Source organism: Thermobia domestica, chromosome 10 (assembly GCF_964235325.1).
Source record: "Thermobia domestica chromosome 10, izTheDome1.hap1.1, whole genome shotgun sequence".
Classification (NCBI taxonomy): Eukaryota; Metazoa; Arthropoda; class Insecta; order Zygentoma; family Lepismatidae; genus Thermobia; species Thermobia domestica.
Window position 1 is genome coordinate 110,119,206 of NC_137463.1, and position 27,117 is coordinate 110,146,322.

At 33.9% G+C, this 27,117-nt stretch overlaps 1 protein-coding gene across 1 annotated transcript in view; it reads right to left on the bottom strand.

The window, feature by feature from the left end:
• The window catches only part of LOC145662051 (sodium channel protein Nach-like), a 79,325-nt gene extending 52,792 nt beyond the window's left edge, over positions 1–26,533 (bottom strand). Inside the window, exons 1-2 of the mRNA XM_081727383.1 lie at positions 26,438–26,533; positions 18,977–19,177 (exon numbers count right to left, since the gene is read on the bottom strand). Of these exons, the coding sequence (XP_081583509.1) occupies positions 18,977–19,177; positions 26,438–26,523 (287 nt within the window). The 5' untranslated portion in view covers positions 26,524–26,533. The remainder of the gene's footprint in view (positions 1–18,976; positions 19,178–26,437) is intronic.
• Positions 26,534–27,117: the final 584 nt, after the last annotated feature.

Genomic DNA, 27,117 nt, shown 5'->3' on the forward strand with positions numbered 1-27,117 from the left:
GGTATTTCCTTGCTTTTTTCTGGTTTGATACAAATTTTACAAAAAGGCATAAAATTCTGAGCCAGTTAAAAATGGTTCTCGTTGGTATAAAATGAAATAGGACACCCCAATAAATGGCACAAAAAGTATAGAATGCTGATCCTTCTTCTCATTTTCTGGTTAGTACAAAGTGTTAATTCTTTCCTTTTTTTTCTGCTTGGCTAGTTAAAATGACCCTTCTTTGATTTTCTTGTGATTGGTCAAAAATAAAATTTCGTTTATTTGGATAGTACAAAATTATACAGAAATATTGAACTAGTTAAAACGGATCTTCTTTACTTTTTTCTTCTGGTTCATACAAAGCTAAATACTCCATCCAAATTTGAGTAAAATGGTTCTTGTCCGCTTTCTCAAATTTAGCCCTTCGTTTTGTTTAGAAATTCTACGCTAGATAAAAATGGCATTTCTCCTTGGTACAAAATGGAATAGATCGTTTAAATTTATCCCCTCGTTTATTTAAATAGTTACTATGACATATCTTTGCTTTCTTTCTTGTTACTCCATCCAAATTAATTTTTGCGTTACAGAAATTCTGCGCTAGTTAAAAAGGTCTTTTTTCGCTTATTCTTTCGTTTATTTGAGTAGTACAAAATGGTTCTTCTTTGTTTGGTATAAAAAAGTAGAACACCCAAATTTGTTCTTTCGTTCATTGGGCTAGTACAAAGGTACCTTCTTCGCTTTTTCTGGTTAGTACAAAAAACAGGTCACTCAAATTTATCTCATCGTTTGTTTAAATAGTACAAAAAGGTACAGAAATTCTCAGTTAGTTAAAATCGGCCTTCTTCGGTTTTTCTCTGGTCTCACTCATATTTATGCCTTCGTTTATTAGACTAGTTAAAATGATCCTTTTTTGCTTTTTTCTTTTGCTTGTTGAAATAATACAAAATGATATAAAATACTCAGCTAGTGAAAATGATCCTTTTTAGAGTTGACACAAATTATAAGTCCTTTGTTTATTTGAAAACTCCAAAATGGTACAATATTCTTTGTTTTTTCTCGGTGGTACAAAACTAAATATTCCATTGTTTATTTGAGTAGTAAAATTCTGAACCAGTTAAAAATGACATTTCAGCATTTGGTACAAAATTGAATAGGTCACTTAAATTTATTCTTTCGTATATTCAGCTAGTTCATTTTTTTCTAGTTGGTATAAAAAGTAGAACATCGAAATTATGAACTTGTTAAAATGATCCTTCTTCGGGTTTTTCTGATTGATACAAAAATAGAACATTTCAGTATTTCAAAAGTTACATAATGGTCAATTTTCGTTTGTTTAAACAGTACATAATGGGCTAGTTAAAGTAGCTCTTCTTCTCTTTTCCAGTTGGTACAAAAGAAAGTAATCCACCTGATCTTTACTTCTTTTTTTCTGGTTGGTATTCCTTCGTTTATTGGAGTAGTACAAAATGGTATAAAAGTCTGAGAATGGCATATCTTTGCTTTTCTTCTGATTGGTACAAAAATAAAATAGACCACTGAAATTTGTTGCCTCTATTATTTGAATAGCACAAATGACCCTTCTTTGAATTTCTTGTGATTATTTGGGTAGTACAAAATTGTACAGAAATATTGAACCTTCTCCATTTTTTTTCTGGTTCATACAAATATAAATACTCCATCCAAATTTGAGTAAAATGGTCCATGTTCGCTTTCTTCGTTTTGCTTAAATAATTCTCAGCTAGTTAATATGGCATATCTTTGCTTTCTTTCGAATAGCCCAAAAAGGTACAGAAATTCTGCACTAGTTAAAATTGTGTTTTCAAATTTATTCCTTCTTCACCTTTTTTTCTGCTTTGTACAAAATTAAATAGATCACACAAATTTACTAAATGAGGAAACGTTATCTCAATATGTGGTTTCATTTACGAGATTGACCTTTGACCTCGATGGTCATTATTTTTGGAACTTGTAGTGGTTGATGACCAATTACCAAATTTGGAAAACACCACCTCAATACTTGGATCCGTTTTCGAGTTTTGACCTTTGACTTCGATGGTCATTATTTTGGAACTTGTACTAATTGATGACCTCTTGCTAAATGTGGAAACAGCACCTGAGTATGTGGCTCCGTTTTTGAGTTATTAGGTTTTAAGTATGTTGACCTTTAACCTCGATGGTCATTATTTTGGAACTTGTACTAGTGAGTGTTTGATTACTAAATGTGGAAACAGCATCTCAATATGTGGCTCAGTTTTCGAGTTATTAGGTTTTAAGTATTTTAACCTTTGACCTCGATGGTCACTATTTTGGAACTTGTAGTACCTGATGACCAATTGCTAAATGTGGAGACACCATCTCAATATGTGGCTCAGTTTTCGTGTTATTAGGTTTTAAGTATGTTGACCTTTGACCTCGATAATCATTATTTTGAAACTTGTACTAGTTGATGACCTATTACCAGATTTGGAAACAGCACCTCAATACTTGGCTCCGTTTTCGAGTTATTGGGTTTTAAGTACTTTGACCTTTGACCTCGATGGTCATTATTTTGGAACTTGTAGTAGTTGACGACCAGTTACTAGATTTCAAAACAGCACCTCAATACTTGGCTCCGTTTTCGTGTTATTAGGTTTTAAGTATTTTGACCTTTGACCTCGATGGTCATTATTTTGGAACTTGTAGTAGTTGATGAGTTACTAGATTTGGAAACAGCACTTCAATATGTGGCTCCGTTTCTGGGTTATTAGGTTTTAAGTATGTTGACCTTTGACCTCGATGATCAGTATTTAGGAACTTGTAGTAGTTGATGACCAGTTACTAGATTTGGAAACTGCATCTCAATATGTGGCTCAGTTTTCGTGTTATTAGGTTTTAAGTATGTTGACCTTTGACCTCGATGGTCATTATTTTGGAACTTGTAGTAGTTGATGACCAGTTACTAGATTTGGAAACAGCACTTCAATATGTGGCTCCGTTTTTGAGTTTTGACCTTTGACCTCGATGATCATTATTTTGGAACTTGTAGTAGTTGATGACCAGTTACTAGATTTGGAAACAGCATCTCAATATGTGGCTCAGTTTTCGTGTTATTAGGTTTTAAGTGTGTTGACCTTTGACCTCGATGGTCATTATTTTGGAACTTGTAGTAGTTGATGACCAGTTACTAGATTTGGAAACAGCACTTCAATATGTGGCTCCGTTTCTGAATTATTAGGTTTTAAGTATTTTAACCTTTGACCTCGATGGTCACTATTTTGGAACTTGCACTAGTTGATGACCTATTACTCAATGTGGAAACACCACCTCAATATGTGGATCCATTTTCGAGTAATTAGGTTTTAAGTATGTTGACCTTTGACCTCGATGGCCACTATTTTGGAACTTGTGGTACCTGATGACCTATTACTCAATGTGGAAACAGCACCTGAGTATGTGGTTCCGTTTTCGAGTTTTGACCTTTGACCTCGATGGCCACTAATTTTGGGACATGTAGTACCTGATGACCAATTACTAAATGTGGCTCCTTTTACGAGTTTTAATTTTTGACCTTGATGGTCAGTACTTTTTTGATGACCAATTGCTAAATGTGGAAACAGCACCTCGATATGTTGTTTCGTTTTCGAGTTTGACCTTTGTTCACGATGGTCAGTAGTTTGAGGACATGCTTATGTCATTTCTGCTATGTTAAAATTTTAAAATAGGGGTTGAAAAAGTAATCATAAAAAAGGGAACGAGTTCATCCCCTAAAAAGTGTTCATAAAAGGGAACGAATCTTATGTATTATCTGCTCTCCTATGTAATTTCATTAGGGGTGGAAAAAATGGTCATCAAAGAGAATGAATGAATACACCCTCTAAAATGATTATCTGTAGACCGTGGGTGTTCGATTGTAATCTTTGCTCGTTATGTTAAAATAAGGGTTGGAATGAGTTATGTATTCTTATGTCATTTCTGTTATGTTAAAATAGGGGTTGAAAAATATGCTCATAAAAGAGAACGAGTTCACCCCTAAAATGGAGTCCTGCTATGTTATGTAGTCTTCTGCTCTTATATGTGTTCGTAATCTTATGTTACCTACTATGTTAAAATAGTGCTATGTGTTATCTGCTCTTCTATGTGTTATCTGCTTTGTTCAGAATAGGGGTTGCAAAATATGCTCATAAAAGGGAACGAGTACACCCTTGCTATGTTATGTGTTCGTAATCTTATATGTTATCTGCTATGTTAAAATAGTGTTATGTGTTATCTTCTCTTCTATGTGTTCGTAATCTTATGTGTTATCTCCTATGTTAAAATAGGGGTTGAAAAATATGCTCATAAAAGGGAATGAATACACCCTTGTTATGTTACGTACTCTTTTGTGTTATCTGTTCTGCTGTGTGTTACGTGGTGTTATGTGTTATCTTCTCTTCTATGTGTTCGTAATCTTATGTGTTATCTCCTATGTTAAAATAGGGGTTGAAAACGAGTACACCCTTGTTATGTTACGTACTCTTATGTGTTATCTCCTCTGCTGTGTGTTACGTAGTGTTATATGTTATCTTCTCTTCTATGTGTTCGTAATTAAAATAGGGGTTGAAAAAGTGCTCATAAAAGGAAAAGAGTTCACCCTTAAAATGTGCTCATAAAAGAGAACGAGTTCACCCCTGAAAAAGTGCTCGTAAAAGAGAACGAGTTCAATCTTTTCTGCTGTATGTTCGTTATGTTACGTAGTCTTATGTTCTGTTATGTGTTCATAGGGGTTGGAAAATATGCTCATAAAAGGGAACGAGTTCACCCCTAAAATGGAGGTCATAAAAGGGAACGAGTACATCCCCTAAAAAGTGCTCATAAAAGGGAATAAATTCACCCCTAAAATGGAGGTCGTAAAAGAACGTGGACTCACGGTGTACGGTGCTCGATTTCTCGTATCCCCCATATGTCCCCCGGCATAGTGTGTCGGGCGGCACTGGGAAACTCGTTGTCTGCTTCAGGCGGGACTGAGAAAGTGGGTAGAGGGTCAGTGGCGCAGAAGCCTCATTTTATTACTGTTGTTATTTTGTATCTTGAAAGCATAGTTCTGAAAGTTAAAATCTTATTACGTGATATTATTATATTCTAAGAATTCAAATTGAGGATCGGTGTATGTGTGAAAAAAGTTATAGTTATTTGGTGCTACGTTAAAAAAAAGTGTTTTTTTTTTATTTGATCCTGTTAATACATGTTCTATGTGAAGTTCCATGCCCATAGTATACAAATAGCAAGGAGGAATATTGTATTCAAAATATTGGTGAGTTAATTACTGTATTAATTAAAAATATAGAAATAAGTTTGATATAAGTAACTAAGAATCGTTCTGATTTGAAAATTCTTACAGATGATACGTAATTTTCTAATAGATTACTGTCATGAGCCTAATTTCAAAAAACAAATGTCTATTGAAGTAGCTTCTTTGGATGGAATTCTTCATCAGCAGTCATTATATGTATTACTTTATTGAATTTGTTATAAAGTTAATGAATAGAACAAAGAATATTATTTTCCCGATTAACCATACTATTAAGTATATTTATGAATAGTAGCTGCATTCGCTCTAATATTTTTGAACTCAGGATTACTATATATTTAATTAACATTGTTTATGCATTAAATAATTTAATTTCTGAACCTGCTATACGTTGTAAGTGTGGATGTGCCCGAAGAGTACATTTGTTCTACCTAACGACGGCTCCATTCAATCGTTTCTACGAGTAAAGGGTGGAGGTCGCGTTACAACCCGCATAACTATTAGAACTGCGAGGTGCGTTATTGGAATGTTGGGTAAAGTTCGAATGTGAATGCTGGGTACTGTGACACCGTATGCAAGTTTTCTCCTGTCAAGGATAAGTGACCTAGTAACGGTGCTGTTGAACCATTACGGAAGATGGAATCGCTTTCTTTAATTCCATTCGTATTAAATTCCTCCCAGTTCGAATTTGGTAAACATGGTCACTAGAATATAGTTCATCATGAATATTGTAAATAGTACCATACTGACTCATAACGTCCTTAATGGTGCCATTGGAAAATTTCATAGGAATTACATGTAAGCGCACAGTAACAACCCGAATATCAGCCCAGGTAATAAGTATATCATATATCAGTAAATTCAACTACACTACTAGCATCATTCAAAACTTGTTCACATAAATCACGAGACGAAAGTTTGAGGAAGATACACTTCCGGTAAATATCCAGTTCAAGACTCAAAACTTGTTCAACAGAAAAGACAAAACGATCATATAACCATTCATGAATTGTCAGAGAGGTAGGCCGCTGGCTAACCACTCCGAAATCAAATTTCAATGTATTCACCGACGTGTAGACATATTCAAGATATTCTCAGTCACAAACCACAAGAAAACACCATTACAGTGAATAATAACACGAAAAAAAAGAAAAATGCTTTACTTAATGGGTGAGTTTGACTCACTTCACACAAAACAAGTGTAGCAGCAGAGAGCACAGAAAACGGGTTTACTCGACAGCGTTCACAACGCGAATGGGTTTCAACACATAAACTTCTGATTGACAGATTATTCACTCAAACCACTCCACCATTTCACATGCCTTCAGAATGTCTGTTTTGACTTTTGTATAAGGTGGTTTTCTGCTCCACACTCGCTTTTGTTTATGTTGGTAAACTATGCGTTTGTGGTGGATATTTGGACGTTACAGGTCTTGCAATGTATAAAAGTCTTCTTCGTATGAATTACATTCGACTTTACGTCCTAATAACTTATATACAACAGGTTGAATCTGTGAAATGATTGGTGTTGGAGTGATCATAAATGTTTTCATAGTTATGGTTTGTATATGCAAACCCGTTTAACGTGGGGACTTAGTTATATGAAATTTGGTACGAGTATAATAGAATCAAAATAAAGAAATTCTGTATTTTGTTTTTTTTTTAAAAATCTGTAATGTTGATAATTTAGTGATTAATCTCTGAGTCCTCAATGGACATTTAAACTGATTTGTTTTATTGGTCTAAAAACAACTCCAGAGCTAGCTGATTACGGAGAAAACTTCCGTTCGCTCATGCGACGATTCTAACTAGTCGAAATTTGCGATTGAATTCCGGTCTGCTACTAGTGCACTTAAAACAAAGAGCACCGTGTTTGTAAGTCAACCGACGGCATTTTTGCCGATCCCAAGCGTTTTAGTATTCTTACCAATTTGATGTTGAGAACAGAACCCAAACAACCCCTGCGGGGCTTCTAACCTGTTCCTACTACTAATAATAATAATGCTAATACTAATACTGCTACTACTACTTTTACTTCTATTACTACTACTTTTGCCATGGATCACTATAGTAAAAGGACAAACTTATTTTAATGAAAGAAGTTTAATGAAATTTTTTAAAAAATAATCGTTAAATCACTATTTGACTATTTGAAAAGAAATAGAATTTAAGGTTTGTTTAAAAGGCAAACTATTTATTTATTTATTTACTAATTATTTGAATATACTTGAATATCTTAGGACAAAGTTGAAGTGTACTAATTTGCTATATTATTGATATTGTTCGAAGCCTGAAGTAAGAAACTAATTAATATTCTCATGCAAGGGCGCCGATTTCTCTGTAAATTTGGGGGCGGCATACACATGCAGAAGGTATATATATATGAAGATTTTAAGACAAATTGCACTCAAATTATGCCAAATATTGCATATTCACGGGCCTCATGAGCTTTGGGGACCCGGGCCCCCTCGGACTTCAGGATCGGCGCCCTTATTCTAATGTTTCGGTAACCGACCGACCTTACGAAGCGAATTTTATTCATTCTTAGGGGAAAAATCAACAATATAAAATCGTAGTTATTTGGTAGTAGAGTGCTAATTTCTTATATGCAAGTTCAACCAGGATTCGATAGTTATGCGCTCAGGAGGAAGCCCAAGGAAATTAATACATGAAAAAACATTTCTCTAACTAGTAAGTAAAAGTAATCTAAATTGTCTATTGAGTTCAACACTAGGGCGCACATGTTTACGATGATAATTATGTTCACGAGCATTCTGATAATTTACCAATGCTATTGTCGAACTACTTTACACATTACCAATATTACTTCATCATAATACCTTCGCGCGTATTGTAGTTTTCTTTAGAAATGGAACATACTCGTAAATTGTTTATATTAGTCCATGTGAACATTTTCAAATTGGCTGAAGTGTTTTGAGCACATGAGTTTATATCTAAACCTACAAATAAACAGATGTGGTATCACAGTGATGAAAGTAAACTAGTTATATTGGCTTATTACTGACTAAAATAAAATGAAGTTTTTACTTTTATGTTCCATGAATATGTCCTGTAGGGAAAGGAAACGGATGATTAATAAAAGTGAATGATTATAAAAGAATGTCCTGAAACTCTGGATTTGGAAGCAGGAGATATTCTTATAATCAAATATCAATACCGATTTCATAGGAGGCGAAGTTCACAAAATCGATTTTTGACCGCTTTTTCCGTTCCCGACCACTATGCGGCGCGTAGGTCAGAAGAAAAATTCTCGAGCACTTATCTTATTTATGATGGTCTTTCGGCAGCCTAACCATCTGTCTGCATCTATTCGCTACAGCTTCCTTCAGCTTTGAACCACGGAGTGACCACAAAAGCATTTCTCTTGTAGAAATATATGAAAGTAAAGCGATATATAATACGATTCTTGTAGCATTAAGATAAGAATAGTTGTAACAATGGTGTGGGGTGACCGATTGCTAATGTGCAGAGTAAATAGTAGAAAAATGAAAGGATGTAATAGAATATGAATATTTTTCTATGCATTAAGAGCTTTATGGTGCATAAAGTACTTATTTGTAGCCGTAGCATAATAGCATGAAAATTATCGACAAATCTTCAAAACAAAGGAAAGCTATATGACGGCCTAGATATTCACAATCTGCGCATGAACTGTTTAGGCTCTGTTTTTGGGGTAATACAATAGTAAAGTAATCCTCCTTAAGTGTATAATTATCTAAAATATTTGTAATAAAACAATATTACAAATGACCATTAATGTATTTCAAGCTATGAAAATAGGTCTTATTAACACTTTACGTTCATATACAGTAAGTGTATTTTGCTATTTTTCCTTTCACTATTCTACTAAATTTATTTGAAGTTTGCAGTGAGAAATTGCAGTACGAAAAAAATTCTCTGAAGCTTCCAATGCTACTCACAGCGCGCTTACGGACCTGTGACGTCACACCAAAACCCTTGTCTGTGTTGCCGTGACGTAAACAGCTCATTTTTCCATTGTTTCAAGCATTATATCTCCGTAACGAAGAAATATTTTTCTGAGATTTTTGGTATGTGGTATATTGAAGACCAGTTCTACACGATGGTGTCTTTAAATTACAACCTTTCGTCAAAAAGGAAATGTCCATATATACTCCTGTTGTTTGCCAATTAATTTGACTATTATCAAGCAATTACGTTGAACTAACTGAAAATGCTCTTTATTTAGGCAAGCTAAAATAAGTAACGCTGGGGATGAGTGATTAGAGTTTTGCGTTCCTAATCTCGCAGTTCGAGTTCGATTCTGATCCTCGACCACTTTTTACTATGTTTCATTTACAACGCTCAGCTCCAGTTGGATGCTGCAAATGAAATATAATCTGCAGTGGAGAAATTCAGTGATGAAATAATCCTGAGAATAAAGGAAGAAAATGGATGGAGAAAACGAGTTGCAAAGTTAATTCTGTCAATGGTTCTATATTTGATATTATTAGTTAATTTCGTGCATTTTTAAATTGTTGTTTATTGACACTATATTCTCCCCCTTTCTCTTTGTATCTCAACGTGTAAATTTTTCAAAAAATTATACAAATCACGAATCCTTAGTTATATTTGCAACCTAACGGGAAATATGTTAATATGGATAAGATCTCCAACTTGTTTGAATTTTGCACTTTAATATTTACAAATAAATTACTGCTTACCAATATTTATCATTTTTCAAAACTCATTTAACGAATAATGAAATCGGACAATTTCTTCTTTCGAAGTATTATTACGTATCAATCAGTGGCGCCGAAACCTAGGAACACAGGCCTTGTTAGACTCCCAAAATTTTCATTGGAGGTTGGGTCTTTCCATCCAAATTTTTAATTCACTTACAGTTAGGACCACAGTTAACAGTTTCAAAACTCAGCACAAAGCCTTGAGTTAGTTAAAAAAAAAAATAACTACCATATATACCGCATAATCTATCCGTATATTATTTGATACGCGGATATGTACAGTTATTTGAACTAAGTAAACTTGTTTGTATAATCTCTCATTTGAGTTAATTACAATATAAGATTAACTAAGTCCCTCGACTCTTATCTACTCATCGGTGGCTTTGGTATCCGTATATTTTTTCAAGTGGCTGTGTATAATTTTCACGTGTGTATCATACAAGCAAAAATTATTGTGAGTACAAGTATCCAAAGACTCCCTTTTGTCATTTCGTCAGCCAGCGTTTCGCTCCACTTCTACACAAAATCACTCTTTACGATTTGTGCTTTTAACAGTTGGCGGCAATTTCATGCTGCTGTGCTAGCTACTAAAAGGTGTAATTTATCTTGGAGCAGGCGTTAGTTGGATTCCTATCTCGCGGAATTTGTACATCAAGAATTTCTGTGGCCCACTGTACACATTTATACACTTTTTTCTATTTTGTCTTATAAACAAAGATAGGTAGCAAGTCTACATATTAAGTAGCAGGCACATTAATAGAGAAGTGTTTAATAAGGGAATAATATATTAAACAGTCATGACAATTGTTAATATTTAATGGTGGACAAGCTCGTGTGCATAGTTTTTTCTTTGTGTTCTGTCGTTTCCATCACTTCGCTTCTTACGCCATTACGTTCATTCTCATCATCGCTGTCTTCTTTAGTCTTATAGCATAATCATGAGATTCTATGACAATAGTAGCAATATTAGTCAAACCCTACTCACTGCTCTAGTAGCTTGGGCACGCGTCTTATTGCGCCGTATTTCAGGTTCAATTCCCTGTAGGACATCTTTCAAATTTTAACGCGTCACGTTGGTCAGGATTCCAGAAATCGTTTAGAGCTCCTCCGTGGCTAAGCGGTTAGCGTACGCGCCCTTGGCGCGGGAGACCCGGGTTCGATTCCCGGCGGGAGCTCATGTGGTTCGGATTCCACGTTCATCAGTAGGTCCACGTCTCACATAGCCTCGCTGCTGAAAGGGACGCTAAACTGAAATTCAACTCAACCACAAATCGTTTATCTATATCCCATAGCATTACGATGCGGAAAAGTACGTAAAATTCCAACCATTCATCTAAAATAAGCGAAGTCATAAATATGCATCATATCACAACAGTAGACTCGTCATTATTTCAAATTACCGCTTGGAAAATTATTTAAGGGAACAGTTAAACTTTGCCTCGATAACGAGAGGTATTTTGCTTAAATCCTGTGATCAATAATCTGATTACTATTTTTCCACCTCCTGCTTCAGTTTCACATGTACTGTAATGAGGTAATACCTATAATATCTAAAATAGAATCGACTACCTACCGAACTATTAATTTCATTTTAAGTTTTTTTAAAGATTCTCAATGCTTATATTTTCTTTAAAAAATCGTCATGGAAACTGCATCAAACATAAATCTACTAATTGCTTTACCATACAACCTAGTAACTTTAGGAAAGGCTTATCTAATTATCATAATTACGAAACTACCCAGACGTGATATAAATAATTAATGAATCCTACGTAACACTACGCTATTACTATCTTCAAATACTAACCTTAGAAAATAGACGGCAACGAAACAACAAAAACACTCCAACAACCGATACTTGACAAATAACGAACTGTATTAAATTGTAATGTTTGCATAAACTCATACTAGAAAGCTATGTTATGTAATTACTCAGGATATATTATTTTATTTTTGTTACTTACAAATGCAATATTCTGTCTTAATTAACTCATACCTTGTTTATTGTCAAGAATAACCATATAATATTGTTATTCCAACTAGTGTGTTCGTAATTCCTTTCGTGGTTATAATTGATAGTGATTATGTCTCGAATGTTCTTGGAATCTATTAAAGAAAAATGCAAATCCATGCAATATTAACAGTAGTATTGACCCTTCTATATTGAGCCGAGTCAGCAAAATTTTTTGTGACGTCATAGGTCAAAGATCAATGCACTTGGTCCGGGGTTAATGACCTAGGGGTACATACGACCATCTCCTCTAGATTTTAGTAGGGGTACCTTGGCCCACCCTAAATTTTGGCAGGGGTACAGAGAACCATCCCCCTTAATTTTTGGAAATTGCCAAATTTAAAAATTGGATATGGTAGCCTAGGACCAGGGTATGTACCTCTATCAGTATTGGGGGTCCATTCCCTTCCCTTTCATGGTTACAAAATTGCCAAAAATTCAAATTTCGGAGGTTCTTGACCTAATTTATCCCCTTTGATGAGGTGTTATTACCTTATATAGTTATATAGTTGTATACAGGGGCCCGTTACCTTTCATCAGATATAGATATATTAATGCATCCCTTTAAAAATTGGGGAGGGGTACCTTGGCCTACCCCTAAAATTTTGGAAATTGCCCAATTTAAACATTTGGTATTATAGTACTGGACAGTGATATGTACTATGATAAATTTGAGTGGTCCACCGTGTTCCCTTTCATGGGTACAAAATTGCCAAAATATAAACGTAAGCAATACGTTGTACCACATGTTCGGTTTTTGCCCTAATTTATCTCCTTGGATGAGGTCCTATTACTTTATATAGTTATATGGTCATGTATAGGGGTAAATTCTCTTTCATAAGATGTGGGTATATTGATGCACTCCCTTTAAAAATTTGGGAGAGGTACATTGGCCCAAACCTAAAATTTTGGAAATTGCCTAAATTTAAACACTTGGTATTATAGTACTGGACCCTAATATGCATTATGATAAATTTGGGTGGTCCACCTCGTTCCGTTTTAGGGGTACAAAATTGCCAAAATATAAACGTAAGCAATACGTTGTACCACGTGTTTGGTTTTCGACCTAATTTATCTAATGGGATGAGGTCCTATTACCTTATATAGTTATATGGTCATGTATAGGGGTTCAATCCCTATCATAAGACATAGGTACATTGGTACACCCCTTTAAATTTTTGGGAGGGGTACCTTGGCCCACCCTTTTACTTTTGGAAATTGCCCATTTTAAACATTTGGCATTACAGTATAGGACCCTAATATAGATCGCTATAAATTTGGGTGGTCCACCTCGTTCCCTTTTAGGAGTACAAAACTGCCAAATTATAGTACAACCACGTGTTTGGTTTTTGGCCCAATTTATTCCCTTTGATTAGGTCCTATTACATTATATGGTTATATGGTCATGTATATTGGTCCAATTCCCTATTACAAGACATTGGTATATTGATGCACCCCTTTAAATTTTTGGGAGGGGTACCTTGGTGCACCCCCTATATTTTGGAATTTGCTCAATTTCAACATTTGGTATCATAGTATAGGACGCTAATATGTATCATGATAAATTTTGATGGTCCACATCGTTCCCTTTTAGGGGTACAAAATTGACAAAATATAAACGTAAGCAATACGTTGTACAACGTGTTTGGTTTTGACCCAATTTATCCCCTTGGATAGTGTCCTATTTATATGGTCATATGATCATGTATAGGGTCCACTCCCTATCATAAAACATTGGTACATTGATGCACCCCGGGAGGGGTACCATGGCCAATCCCATAAATTTTAGAAATTTTCCAATTTAAACATGTACATGACCTCAACATGTATCATGATAAATTTGGGTGGTCCACCTTGTTCCCTTTCATGGGTAAAAAATTGCCAACATATAGACATAAGCAATATGTTGTACCACGTGTTTGGTTTTTGGCCCAATTTATCCCCTTCATGTGTTCTATTACCTTATATGGTCATGTATATGGGTTCATTTTCTATCATAAGACATGGGTACATTGATGCACGCTTTAAAATTTTGGGAGGGTATCTTGGCTCCTCCACTCAGTTTTAGAAATTGTTTAATATAAGCATTTGGTATCATAGTACAGGACTTTAATATGTACCACTATAAATTTGGATGGTCCACATTAATCGCTTTCATGGAAAAAGAAAGATCAAAAATCAAATTTGGAGGTTATTGATCCCTTTGATAATGATTTAGGACGTTATATAGGTATGTAGAGAGGTTTATTACCCTTATATGTTCATGTTCCCTTTTAAATTTGGGAATTATCAAATAAAAAGTTTGTGTCCCTCTTATTTCCAAATATTCACATTTTAAAGGTTATTGACCTATTTTATCTTTTTTGATACGGTTTTATTATTGAATGAGTACATGATTTACTACTTTTTCATAAGACACAGGTGTATTTGTGTACAATCTTAAATTTTGGGAGGGGTACATTTCTTATTGTTAAATTAATAATTGGTAATTGTTCTTAGAATTGGATGGTATCTCATTCTTTGGGTAAATCATTGTCAAATAATTTAACGTCAAACTTTATCCGGTTTTTAACTATTCGATTAACAAATAAACGGTTTTGATCACATTTATCAGTGATTGTAAAATGTTGAACGAAAATGTTCAAACCAAGATTTTTAAATGTTAAACAAAACTTAAAACTGAATGCAGCAAAGATTTGAAAAACAGAGACCAATCAGATTGCGTGAAAGATAGTGATCAACCAATCAGATTGCACGAAAGATAGTGATCATCCAATCAAATTGCATCAACAATAACTTAGCCAGTGTCAGATTATATCACCTTGTGACTAAATTTCAGTGTTGTAGCATGTATTGCCTTTAGACTATGAGTCATAAGATTCCATAAGGTTAGCTATCAGATTTCTAAAGCCCAAGGGCAAATGAAACACCACCAGTGATCTTAGACTATGAGCTATGACTAAAGTTCAAAGTATTAATTCAAATTTCGCTTATGTTAAAATTCTGTTTATCACAATTCCCAAATTTAAAGAATAGTTCTCTCGATATACCTAAGTCTAAGAATTAATCATACCATTTTATGTTCAATATGGTCAATCATGTCCGTAAATTGTTTACCTTAGTAGAACCAACCGTTTTCTAGAAGTGTGTACTAAAACTTAAAAAGTACCACAACAAAGGAAATGAATCCCTTTACACTACCTCATCAAGGTCAATCACATGGTACATCGTGTTGCTTACGTTTATATTTGGCGGGAATAATCAAAACAAATGACGTAATTTCATTTTAACAATTCTCAAATTATACTACAAATTTTCAATGTACCAATGTTGTGGACTGCTAATCCCATCATAGGTCAATAACAGATCACGTGACCAAACTCATATTTGAAATGATTTACCCAAAGAATGAGATACCATCCAATTCTAAGAACAATTACCAATTATTAATTTAACAATAAGAAATGTACCCCTCCCAAAAATTTAAGATTGGTACACAAATACACCTGTGTCTTATGGAAACGTAATAAATCCTGTACTCATTCAATAATAAAGCCGTATCAAAAAAGATAAAATAGGTCAATAACCTTTAAAAATTGAATATTTGGTCATAAGAGAGACACAACCTTGTTATTTGATAATTCCCAAATTTAAAAGGGAACATGAATATATAAGGGTAATAAACCTCTGTACATACCTATATAATGTGCTAAATCATTATCAAAGGCATCAATAACCTCCAAATTTGATTTTTGGTCGTTCTTTACCCATGAAAGGGATTGATGTGGAGCATCCAAATTTATAGTGGTACATACTAAAGTCCTGTACTATGATACCAAATGCTTATATTAAACAATTTCTAAAACTGAGTGGAGGAGCCAAGATACCCTCCAAAAATTTTAAAGGGTGCATCAATGTACCCATGTCTTATGATAGAAAATGAACCCATATACATGACAATATAAGGTAATAGAACACATGAAGGGGATAAATTGGGCCAAAAACCAAACACGTGGTACAACATATTGCTTATGTCTATATGTTGGCAATTTTTACCCATGAAAGGGAACAAGGTGGACCACCCAAATTTATCATGATACATGTTGAGGTCATGTACATGTTTAAATTGGAAAATTTCTAAAATTTATGGGATTGGCCATGGTACCCCTCCCGGAGTGCATCAATATACCGATGTTTTATGATAGGGACTGGACCCTATACATGATCATATAACCATATAAGATAATGGGACACCATCCAAGGGGATTAATTGGGTCAAAACAAATACGTTGTACAACGTATTGCTTACGTTTATGTTTTGTCAATTTTGTACCCCTAAAAGGGAACGATGTGGACCATCAAAATTTATCATGATACATATTAGCGTCCTATACTATGATACCAAATGTTGAAATTGAGCAATTTCCAAAATATAGGGGGTGCACCAAGATACCCCTCCCAAAACTTTAAAGGGGTGCATCAATATACCAATGTCTTGTAATAGGGGATGGACCAATATACATGATCATATAACCATATAATGTAATAGGACCTAATCAAAGGGAATAAATTGGGCCAAAAAACCAAACACGTGGTTGTACAAAAATTTGGCAATTTTGTACTCCTAAAAGGGAACGAGGTGGACCACCCAAATTTATAGCGATCTATATTAGGGTCCTATACTGTAATACCAAATTTTAAAATGGGTAATTTCCAAAATTTAAGGGGTGGGCCGAAGTACCCCTCCCAAAAATTTAAAGGGGTACACCAATGTATCTATGTCTTGTGATAGGGATTGAACCCCTATTCATGACCATATAACTATATAAGGTAATAGGACTTCATCCCATTAGATAAATTAGGTCGAAAACCAAACACGTGGTACAACGTATTGCTTACGTTTATATTTTGGCAATTTTGTACCCCTAAAACGGAACGAGGTGAACCACCCAAATTTATAGTGATCTATATTAGGGTCCTATACTATAATACCAAATATTTAAATTGGGCAATTTCCAAAGTTTAAGGGGTGGGCCAATGTACCTCTCCCAAATTTTTAAAGGGGGTGCATCAATATACCCATATCTTGTGAAAGGGAATGGACCCCTCTACGTGACGATATAACTATATAATGTAATAGGACCTCATGCAAGGAGATAAATTTGGTCAAAAACCAAACACATGGTGCAACGTATTGCTTACGTTTATATTTTGGCAATTTTGTATCCATGAAAGAGAACGAGGTGGACCACTCGAATTTATCATAGTACATATTAGGGTCCAGTACTATAATACCAAATATTTAAATTGAACAATTTCCAAAATTTTAGGGGTAGGCCAAGGTACCCTTCCCAAATTTTTAAAGGGCTGCTTAATATACCCATATGTGATGAAAGGTAATGAACCCCTGTATACAACTATATAACTATATAAGGTAATAACACCTCATCAAAGGGGATAAATTGACGACATTGTCACTGGTCCCCAAATTGTTTCTTGCGGTTTCTTTTCCATTAGCGTATTCACAACTTGACTACAATACTTTAGTTCGGAGCTCCTTCGTGGCTAAGCAGTTAGCATGCTCGCCTTTGGCGAGGGAGACCCGGGTTCGATTCCCGGTGGGAGCTCATGTGGTTCGGATTCCATGTTAATTAGTAGGTCCACGTCTCATATAGCCTAGCTGCTGAACGGGACGTAAAACTCAAAAATCAATCAATCAATCAATATTTTAGTTGTCACATCAGTTAAGACTGCCTAGGAAGATACCAAGATATTCCGATTTTTGTTCAACTGAAATGTTCCATTTTTATGAATAATCAGTTATTATATTTTACATAATGAGTGTTATTCATTCTTAAAAACTAATAAAGTTCACTGCTAACTTTTATAATTTAATGTATCACATATACATCCTCTACCAAAACCATGATTTTTTTTTTTTTAGCATTAATGCTATAACTACTCTGTAGTGGTGGTAAGGAAAGTCAAAGGATATTAAACGGAAACCATTGTTTATTATATTTATATACAACAATGTTTCTTCTAAGAGTTAAATGAAAGCTACAAACAACCAGCTGTTAGTAGCAAATGCCATGATATGCCTTTTGAATCAGCCTAATTGGTGTAATTTTTTCCTTAATTGTCATTCTGCGGCCTCTTTGCCTTGTGATCTCGGTAGTTTCTCTGCTTTGTCTCGTGGTGAACTTTCCTTTTTCATATCCAGTGGCTTAAAGTGGCTGGTATCTGTGATGATACCACAAAACGTACTCTATGACAATATTACATACTTTGATGTGGAACGTAATGTACAATTGGAAAATTTCAAAACAATGTTCCTATTTCATGCCCTGAAAATATTATTAATCTTCTTCTAGTTATTAAATGTATTTACGTTGTTAAAATAGACAGTGTGTATTTCAACAGAATTGTGAACACAGCTTTTCATTCCGTTTTATTTTATTTTATAGCTTACAATATCCGTACATGACATTATCGGAATTGTTAAATAGTAAAGGAATATTAAACGGATATAATGAGCTAGCAAGAAAAGAACACTATATTAACTGCTACGGAAAGAGAGCTTGATAAAGAAATTAATACTTTATAATCAGAATTATCAAAATAAGCTTAAAACAAATGTGACATTGAATATTACTCATTGAACATATTGTTCAACAGTATAATTTACTTTTCCTTAAATTTGAAATAACTTTTGTCAGTATGACGTCAATAGTAAATATAGTCGTACAATCAATACAATACACTGATACGGTCTGCGTTACAATTTTGCAAAGGTGGAATTTTCAGGAATTTAACAAATATTGAAAATATTGATATGACGATAATGTGCAAACGGGAGACCAAAATATTATGCACTGCGATTAATGTTGCTGATAAAAAAATATTCTGGCTTTATATTCAGAATAAATAAATAAATCATAAAAATTATTAATGTTACCTATTTGTTGAGCGTAACTATTAATGATTCTTACTTACTCTGCAATATAGCCAATAACTTTATCCGTATCTTCTACTTTCTTTCTGCAAATTGTTATAGCCGGGAAATCGAAATTGTGATCTACTGGAGTTCTGGCATATACTACTGTTGTAGGGTTTTCCATGTAACGCAATACAGAGCCAAAACCTAATATGCATCCACAAACGAATAAACTCAAATAGATTCCTATCCAAATGAGCCTAAAACAAAAATAAATAATTATTACAGCCTGTCAAGCAATCAGATATTTTTCCAATTTACATTTAGTGTTATTATTCATAGAATGAGATAGGAATCAAGGATGGATGGTTGACTGACATTTAACATCCTATTTTAGCATTTAGGCTACATGAGACGATGGGGCTCGTTGAAGCAAGTATACCGAGATTCTACCATTCGACTCAATGAGTGTGTCCATTTATCTGTTCCACAAAACCTGTAAATCTTACCTAACTCTAATGAAGTCTGATATGGAAACAATCTCCAATCTACTGAAATAACTTTATGGTTTCAAGGTTGCAACCAATCAAGAATAAGGCAATAAAATCCATTTCATGCTAAAATTTTGCAAATATACATTAAAACCCCACTGCAAACTACTTGAAAATATTCTTCGAATTTGTCAAACAGAATGTACGTTGACTATAGGAGATTCTAATGATTTCTGTTGATTGTGGCTCGAATTCGCCATTGATACATTTCTGAAAAGGGTAGGTTCATTATATCTTTCAAGTGTTTTATTTAAATAATATTAAAAAGACATTTTCGTCAATAGCTTTTGACAAAATTATTCGATCTCGATGCAATATGACTCATATTCCTTTGCATACTTACCAATCATGAAATTACAATGAGTGAAGATTAGAGAGGTGCATCGCGGAAGGTGCAGCTAGTTCCTTTAAGAGAATTCATTCCGGAATGTTAATCAATGAAGACTCTTAACGGAGAAAATGGGCATCATGTGTAATCCGTAATTGTAAACATTCGCCAATGTGGTGAGTGTAGAACGGGAAAATGTTTAGAAGAAGATCTACAGCAAAGAAGAAATCCAATTTTGAATGTAAATTGGAAAAAATATCATTCTTGTATTTCAGAAGGGTTTTATTTAATATTAAGATATCGTGCAAATGATGGTTAAAAAATTATATTAATAGATCGAGTGACATGTAAATGAAGTGCGAAGCCAATTATATAGTATGATGTAGTTCACATGGCATTGTATTCATGTTGATAAACTCAACAATTTTGGATGTTTTGGGTTAAAGGACATTTTGCAAGGTATGAATAATATACACATGCCCAAATTGCTCCAAAATGTAAAAGGAATGACAAGATTTCACACTTGAAGCTCATTCTGCAGTGCTTGACTAATCGAAACAACTATTGTTGTGTTTACCATGCCTAATAGTTCGATCTAATACTTATTCATTTAATTGAATGAGTTAGATGTGTGAAATATCTCCATTGGTGCCACGAAGATGTCTATTTGTTACCTACGAGACGGCAGGAAAAGAGAAATAAAATTTCCCAGACTCTTCTCGTAAGTTTCTGTTGAACTCTCGTCTCATTTACATTTTTGAAAATTTCTTTCTTGTATCATCTTCATTCTCTCCAATCTTCGCGTCTCGTGTTGAGAATTCCTAGTCTGGTATTGAACATTTCTCGTCGCGTTCCGTAAATGCATATCTTAATATTTAGAAATAGTGGAAATAGTAGTTTGGTAGATTAATTTAGTAATAGGATCAGCAGCAGCCCATGGCTAAATTCAGAATGACTAAAGTAACACAAAGTGAAAACTAATCATTTTCCTGGAGGTTTCCAAGCATATAATATCCTGATGGAAACCAGGATATTTCTGTGTCCTATTTGTTTGAGTTGCGTTAAATTAATGTATAAATTCAGATTCTTTTACTTTCAGTACCAGTGTCAATACAACAAGCTGGATGTTTACCTTGTTAATACCATTTGAAAGCTTATGTCAAGTACTATGTAGATATATACATAAGTCATACGAAATATCTGTGCATTCGTCTAATTTGATACCTGGGAGGGTAAGGAATCAAAGCACGATTTTCACAAAATACACTTGCCGTAGACTAAAGCACTTAAGACATTAGGTTTAATTTCTAAGAAATAAATAAGAACATCGTAAGAATTGTTTGTTGCGGAAATATAATACATCTTTATACCTACACAAAAAAGAACTTCTAAGTGACTGACTGATCAATGCCCAGGCCAAACGATTTAAGCTAGAAACTTGGTATTTTGGCAGTGCATGGGATTTTTAAAGTAAGGTACCACTAACGAAGAGTTTTAGTAAATTCGAGAAGAGGGACATAGGAGTAGCAATTATTATAGCAAAATGTTCATATCTCCAAATCTCTGAAGAGTACAGACATGAAATTTGGTGCACGAAATACCCATAAAAAGCAATCAGACACGTGTTTTCATACTTGTCCTACAAGGAAAAAATGTCGGGTAAAAAGAGGGTGGGGTTGCAATAGTCATAATAAGATTTCCATATCTAAAAAATTCCTAAGGTTAGACATGACATTTGGTGTTCAGATATTTTTCATTTAAAATAATTAAAGACGCTTTGTGCAGTGTTTGAACATACTTAAAACACTTTTTAGAAAAGATGTTTCATAATTGTTTAACATGTCAAAAAGTGAAGCGTATTGAAATATACTCCCCTCCAATAAGTGTACTTTTAGAAACTACGTTTGAATATTGTTGCGACAATCAAATATTATCAACACCGTTTAAAGTACCCAGTATGGCAGTTATTGACACCTTTTAGGTATCTGACATGAAATATTTACTTATTATTTATTTAGTTGCCATCAAAACAAGAGGCATAATCTCAATTATAGTGTTGGTGTATTACATAATACATTTACAATAGGTTTCTTAAACATAGACTTCATATTACATATGGCAAGTTCTTTGTGCTCTGTACATATTTGTTGTAAGTACAGCACAGATTGGTGATTTCAATAATACGTTGGCCTTGCTTTTTTGCAATTGAACAGGCCAGAGTTATCAGAACTAGTTTTGAGTGACGGGAAATGAAAATTTAGTGTTGATATGAGATCCGTACAAATAAACTCGTTTTGTACTACTTTATGCAGAAAAATCATCTATCACATTTCGCCTTTGTTCAAGTGTAGGAATACAGAAGTTGTCTATTAATATTAGATCATTTTCATAATATGGATAGATTCCAGTACTCTTTTACGTCAAGTATTTGATAAATTCAGATTGGATCTTTTCCAGTTGGTGTCGGTATTGCTGCTGTGATGAGTTCTAGATCACAGCAGTATATTCCAGTTTTGGTCGGACAGGAATAATATATTTTTGTTAATGTGGTACTATTGTAAAATTCCTTTCCAATTCTACCATAACATCTTGAGAGATTCATTAACTATGTTCTCTACATGGTTATTTAATGGCGACAGTTTCGTATCAAATGTAACTCCAAGATCTTTGACTGAATTTAATCTATTTGGTAAGATCTGATTCATTGAATAATTAAACTTTATATGACTTTTGTTTCTGGTAAACGATAAAATGTTACATTTGTTTATGTTTACATTAAGTTGGTTAGAATTACAACCATAATAATAATAATAATAATAATAATAATAATAATAATAATAATAATAATAAGAAGAAGAAGAAGAAGAAGAAGAAAATGAACAGATTTTAACTAGCTCTAATGTTTTACATTGGTGACATTTAGCTTGCGACTCTTTCGGGAGAGTAATACTCCTGAAAGTAATTTTTTCGCACGCTACCCTAGCCAGCTGTTTTAAGTTGGTCACAAGCAAGCAGTTGAGGTTAAAATTTATATCATGGGAGTAAAGGTGGAAAAAAACAAGCCCTGCGAGCATTCTAACCCGTTGTTACTCCTCCTCCTTCTACTACTACTACTACTACTACTACTACTATGGATCCGAATAGAAAAACTGCATGTGTAACGTAAGTAAATCACTTTTTTGAGTATTATTTTCATCTTATTTTAATGAAAAAAGTGTTGTGAAAATTTAAAAATTAAAAAACTTCCCTTAGGTCGGGTTTGAACCCATGCCAGAAGCTACTTTCATTACCAGCCCTCTCGACTACGAGGTGCAACAGCATCTGGCGTTTTCTTTCTGCTATATGTATGCTACGTGGCGAGAAACGGATAATACCAACCAATTAGAACCGTGTATTTAGTTCCTACTTTAGGAAGCATTACTTTCATAAAGGTGTATTTTTAGCCTTTTCATGACATTTTAGATCTTCATAATTAACTTTTAATGTCAAGATTAGAAAGATACCTTTAAACATACAAAGTAACAATTAGCATCAATTTTCAACCAAATTGTTCCATAACTAAAAGGAAATCTCTGAACATTGTCTAGGACTTTAAAATACAAACACAATTTTACTGGATACTCAAAATTATTATTATTATTATTATTATTATTATTATTATTATTATTAGTAATAGTAGTAGTAGTAGTAGTAGTAGTAGTAGTAGAAGTAGTAGTATTTGTAAAAGAAAAATGTAGCATTTGAACTAAACATAGAATGTATGTAGGTTTCAGAAAGATATGGAAATGTAATCGCTTGTGACAAGTCCAGCAGCCTCTCGCTTCAATCATTGTTGAAGGGGCGGTTTATCCTCGGTTCCCACTCTGGAGACACGATAGTTTATATCTAATCTTATCTTCAGTCTAACAATCTAATGATCAAGTTTGTTGCCTACGGAGCATAACACTCTATCATATGAATATTAGAAAATATGATACAATCTGTAATTCTGTTATTAGACATGAACTCACTATCCAAAGACATAACAGCAATTCATGAGCACAGTGTCTTAGTTTAGCAAACTTGTCACATTTAAGAACAAACTTAAACAACATTTACTTCCGTATTTATTGTTTTAGGTCTTATTAATTTTAATATGGACACAATTCTAATATTTATACAAAGGGAGGGGAAAAGTAGGAAAGGGGAATAGGATTCGTCCAGAGTAAAAATGTTTACCTTCGTAGCTCGTCACACTATCTATTACACCACTTTAACTCAACTGAAGCAATTTACATCCAAGCAAATATGTAAGTTTTCAAGCCGTAGCGCGTCCCTTCGAGCCTCAAGAAAAGTTTTTACTTTACATATTACTGATACTATGTACAATACTACAGTGTAATAAAACAAAATACTTAATTGAAATGGGAAAATGTATATAAAATAGGCAATGCATGAAGTGGAGTCAGTTTGAATATTTTTAGGATTCATAATCCAGTGGAGAATTTAGAATGTTTTGACTTTTACAATGCTAATGACTGGCTATGACTTTTAAAACTAGAAAGGTTTACAAAAAATATGTCAAAATGTTAACATGACGAAAAAATCATATAAATATTCCTGGATTCTCTTCCGGGTAGAGAGAGTACAATTCTAACGCCGAGACTGTTAGATTATTCATCGTTAGTGATTTCTACGCCGTCATTCTGTTAGTCAGAGTTCCACTCATCACCATTACCAAAAAGTAACTGATCATGTATTGTCAAGCCTAGTCTTAAAAGTCATACCAATCCTTGAGATGCTCTGTAATTATTTAATTATGTCTCTTATTTTCGAAACATCAAATTATTAAATTCTTCTTCTAAATCATCCCTGAACTTTGCACTTTAACTCTGAACTTTAATTTCCATGTTTATAGTCAATTCTGAACTACGTTTTCTACGCCACCAGACGTGCATTAATTTACATTACTTCTTCGAGAAACTGGGTAAACGTCAAAGGCATTCAGTAATTTCATATGCCAAAATGGTTTGGGGTTCGCATCCTAAACAAAGGTCTCCTTTTAGTATGCCTCCTGGAGGTTTCAAACTGTCTTTTCTGTACCATAAATGGTCACGTTTAATGTAGATTGCAAACTTATTATGTATATATATATATATATATATATATATATATATATATATATATATATATAATCTTACATAATATAATAAAATAGAGAGTTTGCTTAGTTACCAAGTAGACCAGTAGACGATGGGTTGCCAAATTTTGTTCGCCGGTACCTTGTTCCAGGTCCCTGACCAAGACGAAGCGTTTTTATTTTTTAAAATATGCGAACCAGAGGGGTCTCAGACGGGTCGTTTACCGGGACATGTAAAAGTAGTAGAAAATGGCCGATATTAGTGTCAAATTCACAGTTTTCGCGATCGCTAAGATCAATCGTTAACCTTCGATCGCATTAACTTCCACATTCACCCCGTTCGGCTGCAGGCCAGGAGTAACCGAGGGGATACAAAGACATGTAAAAATAACTCAAAAAGACCGATATTAACTAGTGTCAAATGCATTAGTAAAATAAGAGGGTATTTTTTTTCGTTGTTCAGTTTGTTTACATAGATATTTTATCTGACTCGTGCGAAGTTCGGGCACTTCAGCTATAGTTATTATGTATATTTGGGTACAAAATCTTAATTACGGAACTCAATATTTACTTGACAGAAAATATAGACACGAAGTTTGAAACAAGAAACGCTCCATTCCAGTTCTCTTCTACTTTACTGTGTTTCTTGGTGGTGCTACACTTTACTGGGAAATACATCAATTTTCTGAGCAATCGGCTACAAAAATTCCTGAAAAGTATAATTGTAAGGATATACTCAATCTATATATATAAAAGAGAACGTACAAAATCCTTTGTCCGCTCATCACGCTAATACGGCTGAACCAATTTCTTTCATTTTTGGGGGGTTATTAGGATTTGGACCCTAGGTGGTTTTTATCATATCACTTTAATTTTTAATTACCAGTGTCTTGAGATAATTGACCATTCAAGTGTCCATAACGTACAAATCCTTTGTTATTAGTTCATCATAGGTAAAAATAAACGTATTTATATGCAACCCGCATGACCGTGTCACTCGGCGGGTTAACATAAATGACAGGCGATATACAGCGGAAAATAGCTTGAATCTTCTGTTTAAAATTTTTTAATTGATTTGCTTATTTTTACAGACACTTTTACAATATGCCAGCACCGGGATGACCGCAGCGAAGCGGGGCGGGTTAACATAAATGACAGGCGATATAATGTTAAGATTTACTGCAATCTTCTATGGTTTTTATCATATCACTTGAAAGCGAAAAAGTAAAAATTATCTAAGTAACAAAGTTTATTGCGTTCCGGGGTGACCGCAGCGAAGCGGGGTGAACGCTGCTAGTCGAGATTAATTTTGTTTTGTACTTACAATTTTATTACTTTTTTAATATTTTGGTATTTTCATACATGGAATGCTTTCTACTGTCTTCACTTACTAATCACACAAATTTAACCAAGACGGAACAGTGTAATAATTGCGAAAAATCGTGAATTACGGTACAAACATTTTTTTACGCAGGAATGTTCATAAATATATGTGCATATATAAAAATTTCCAAACTATTACCTCTCCAGCAGAGAAATTCCATGTTTTACAAACATGGGAAACCCATGCAGATTTGTTTCTCTCATAAATTCAAATATGAAATCCATTATGATGAAATCTGTAGAAAGAAGATAAACATTAAGATGAATATCCTATTTTAAATATAGTTTCATAAACATTCTTAACACAAATTGTACTGCAGTTTTCAGTATGTGAACAATAATGATCAAATCATCACGAAACAAAATCAAAAACAATAGAAAAATCCATTTTTGTTCGATAACTAAAATCAAACATACACAGCTTTTTGTGAAAATTAAGGCACATGCGAGGAGAATTAAATTTATTAACAAATTTAATACTCAATATAAAAGGTTGATCATCTGTTCAGAAATGTACCATACTTCTATAAAATAAAAGATCCCCACTTTAAGCAGGTTTGCATATCCAGACATCTAACTACGAAAATTTCCAATTACTTCAACCTCAATCATTTCACAAATACAACCTGCTTTACGTAAGTTATTAGGATGTAAAATTGAACGTAATTTATTCTAAGAATACTTGTATACATTGCAAAAAGCCATAGCAATACCGGACTAAACAAAAGCGACTGTGGAACAGAAAACTGCTTCACACAAAAGTCAGAAGAAGGTTTGTGGCTGCAGACGAAATAGTCGAGTGGCTAGGGTCAACAGCCT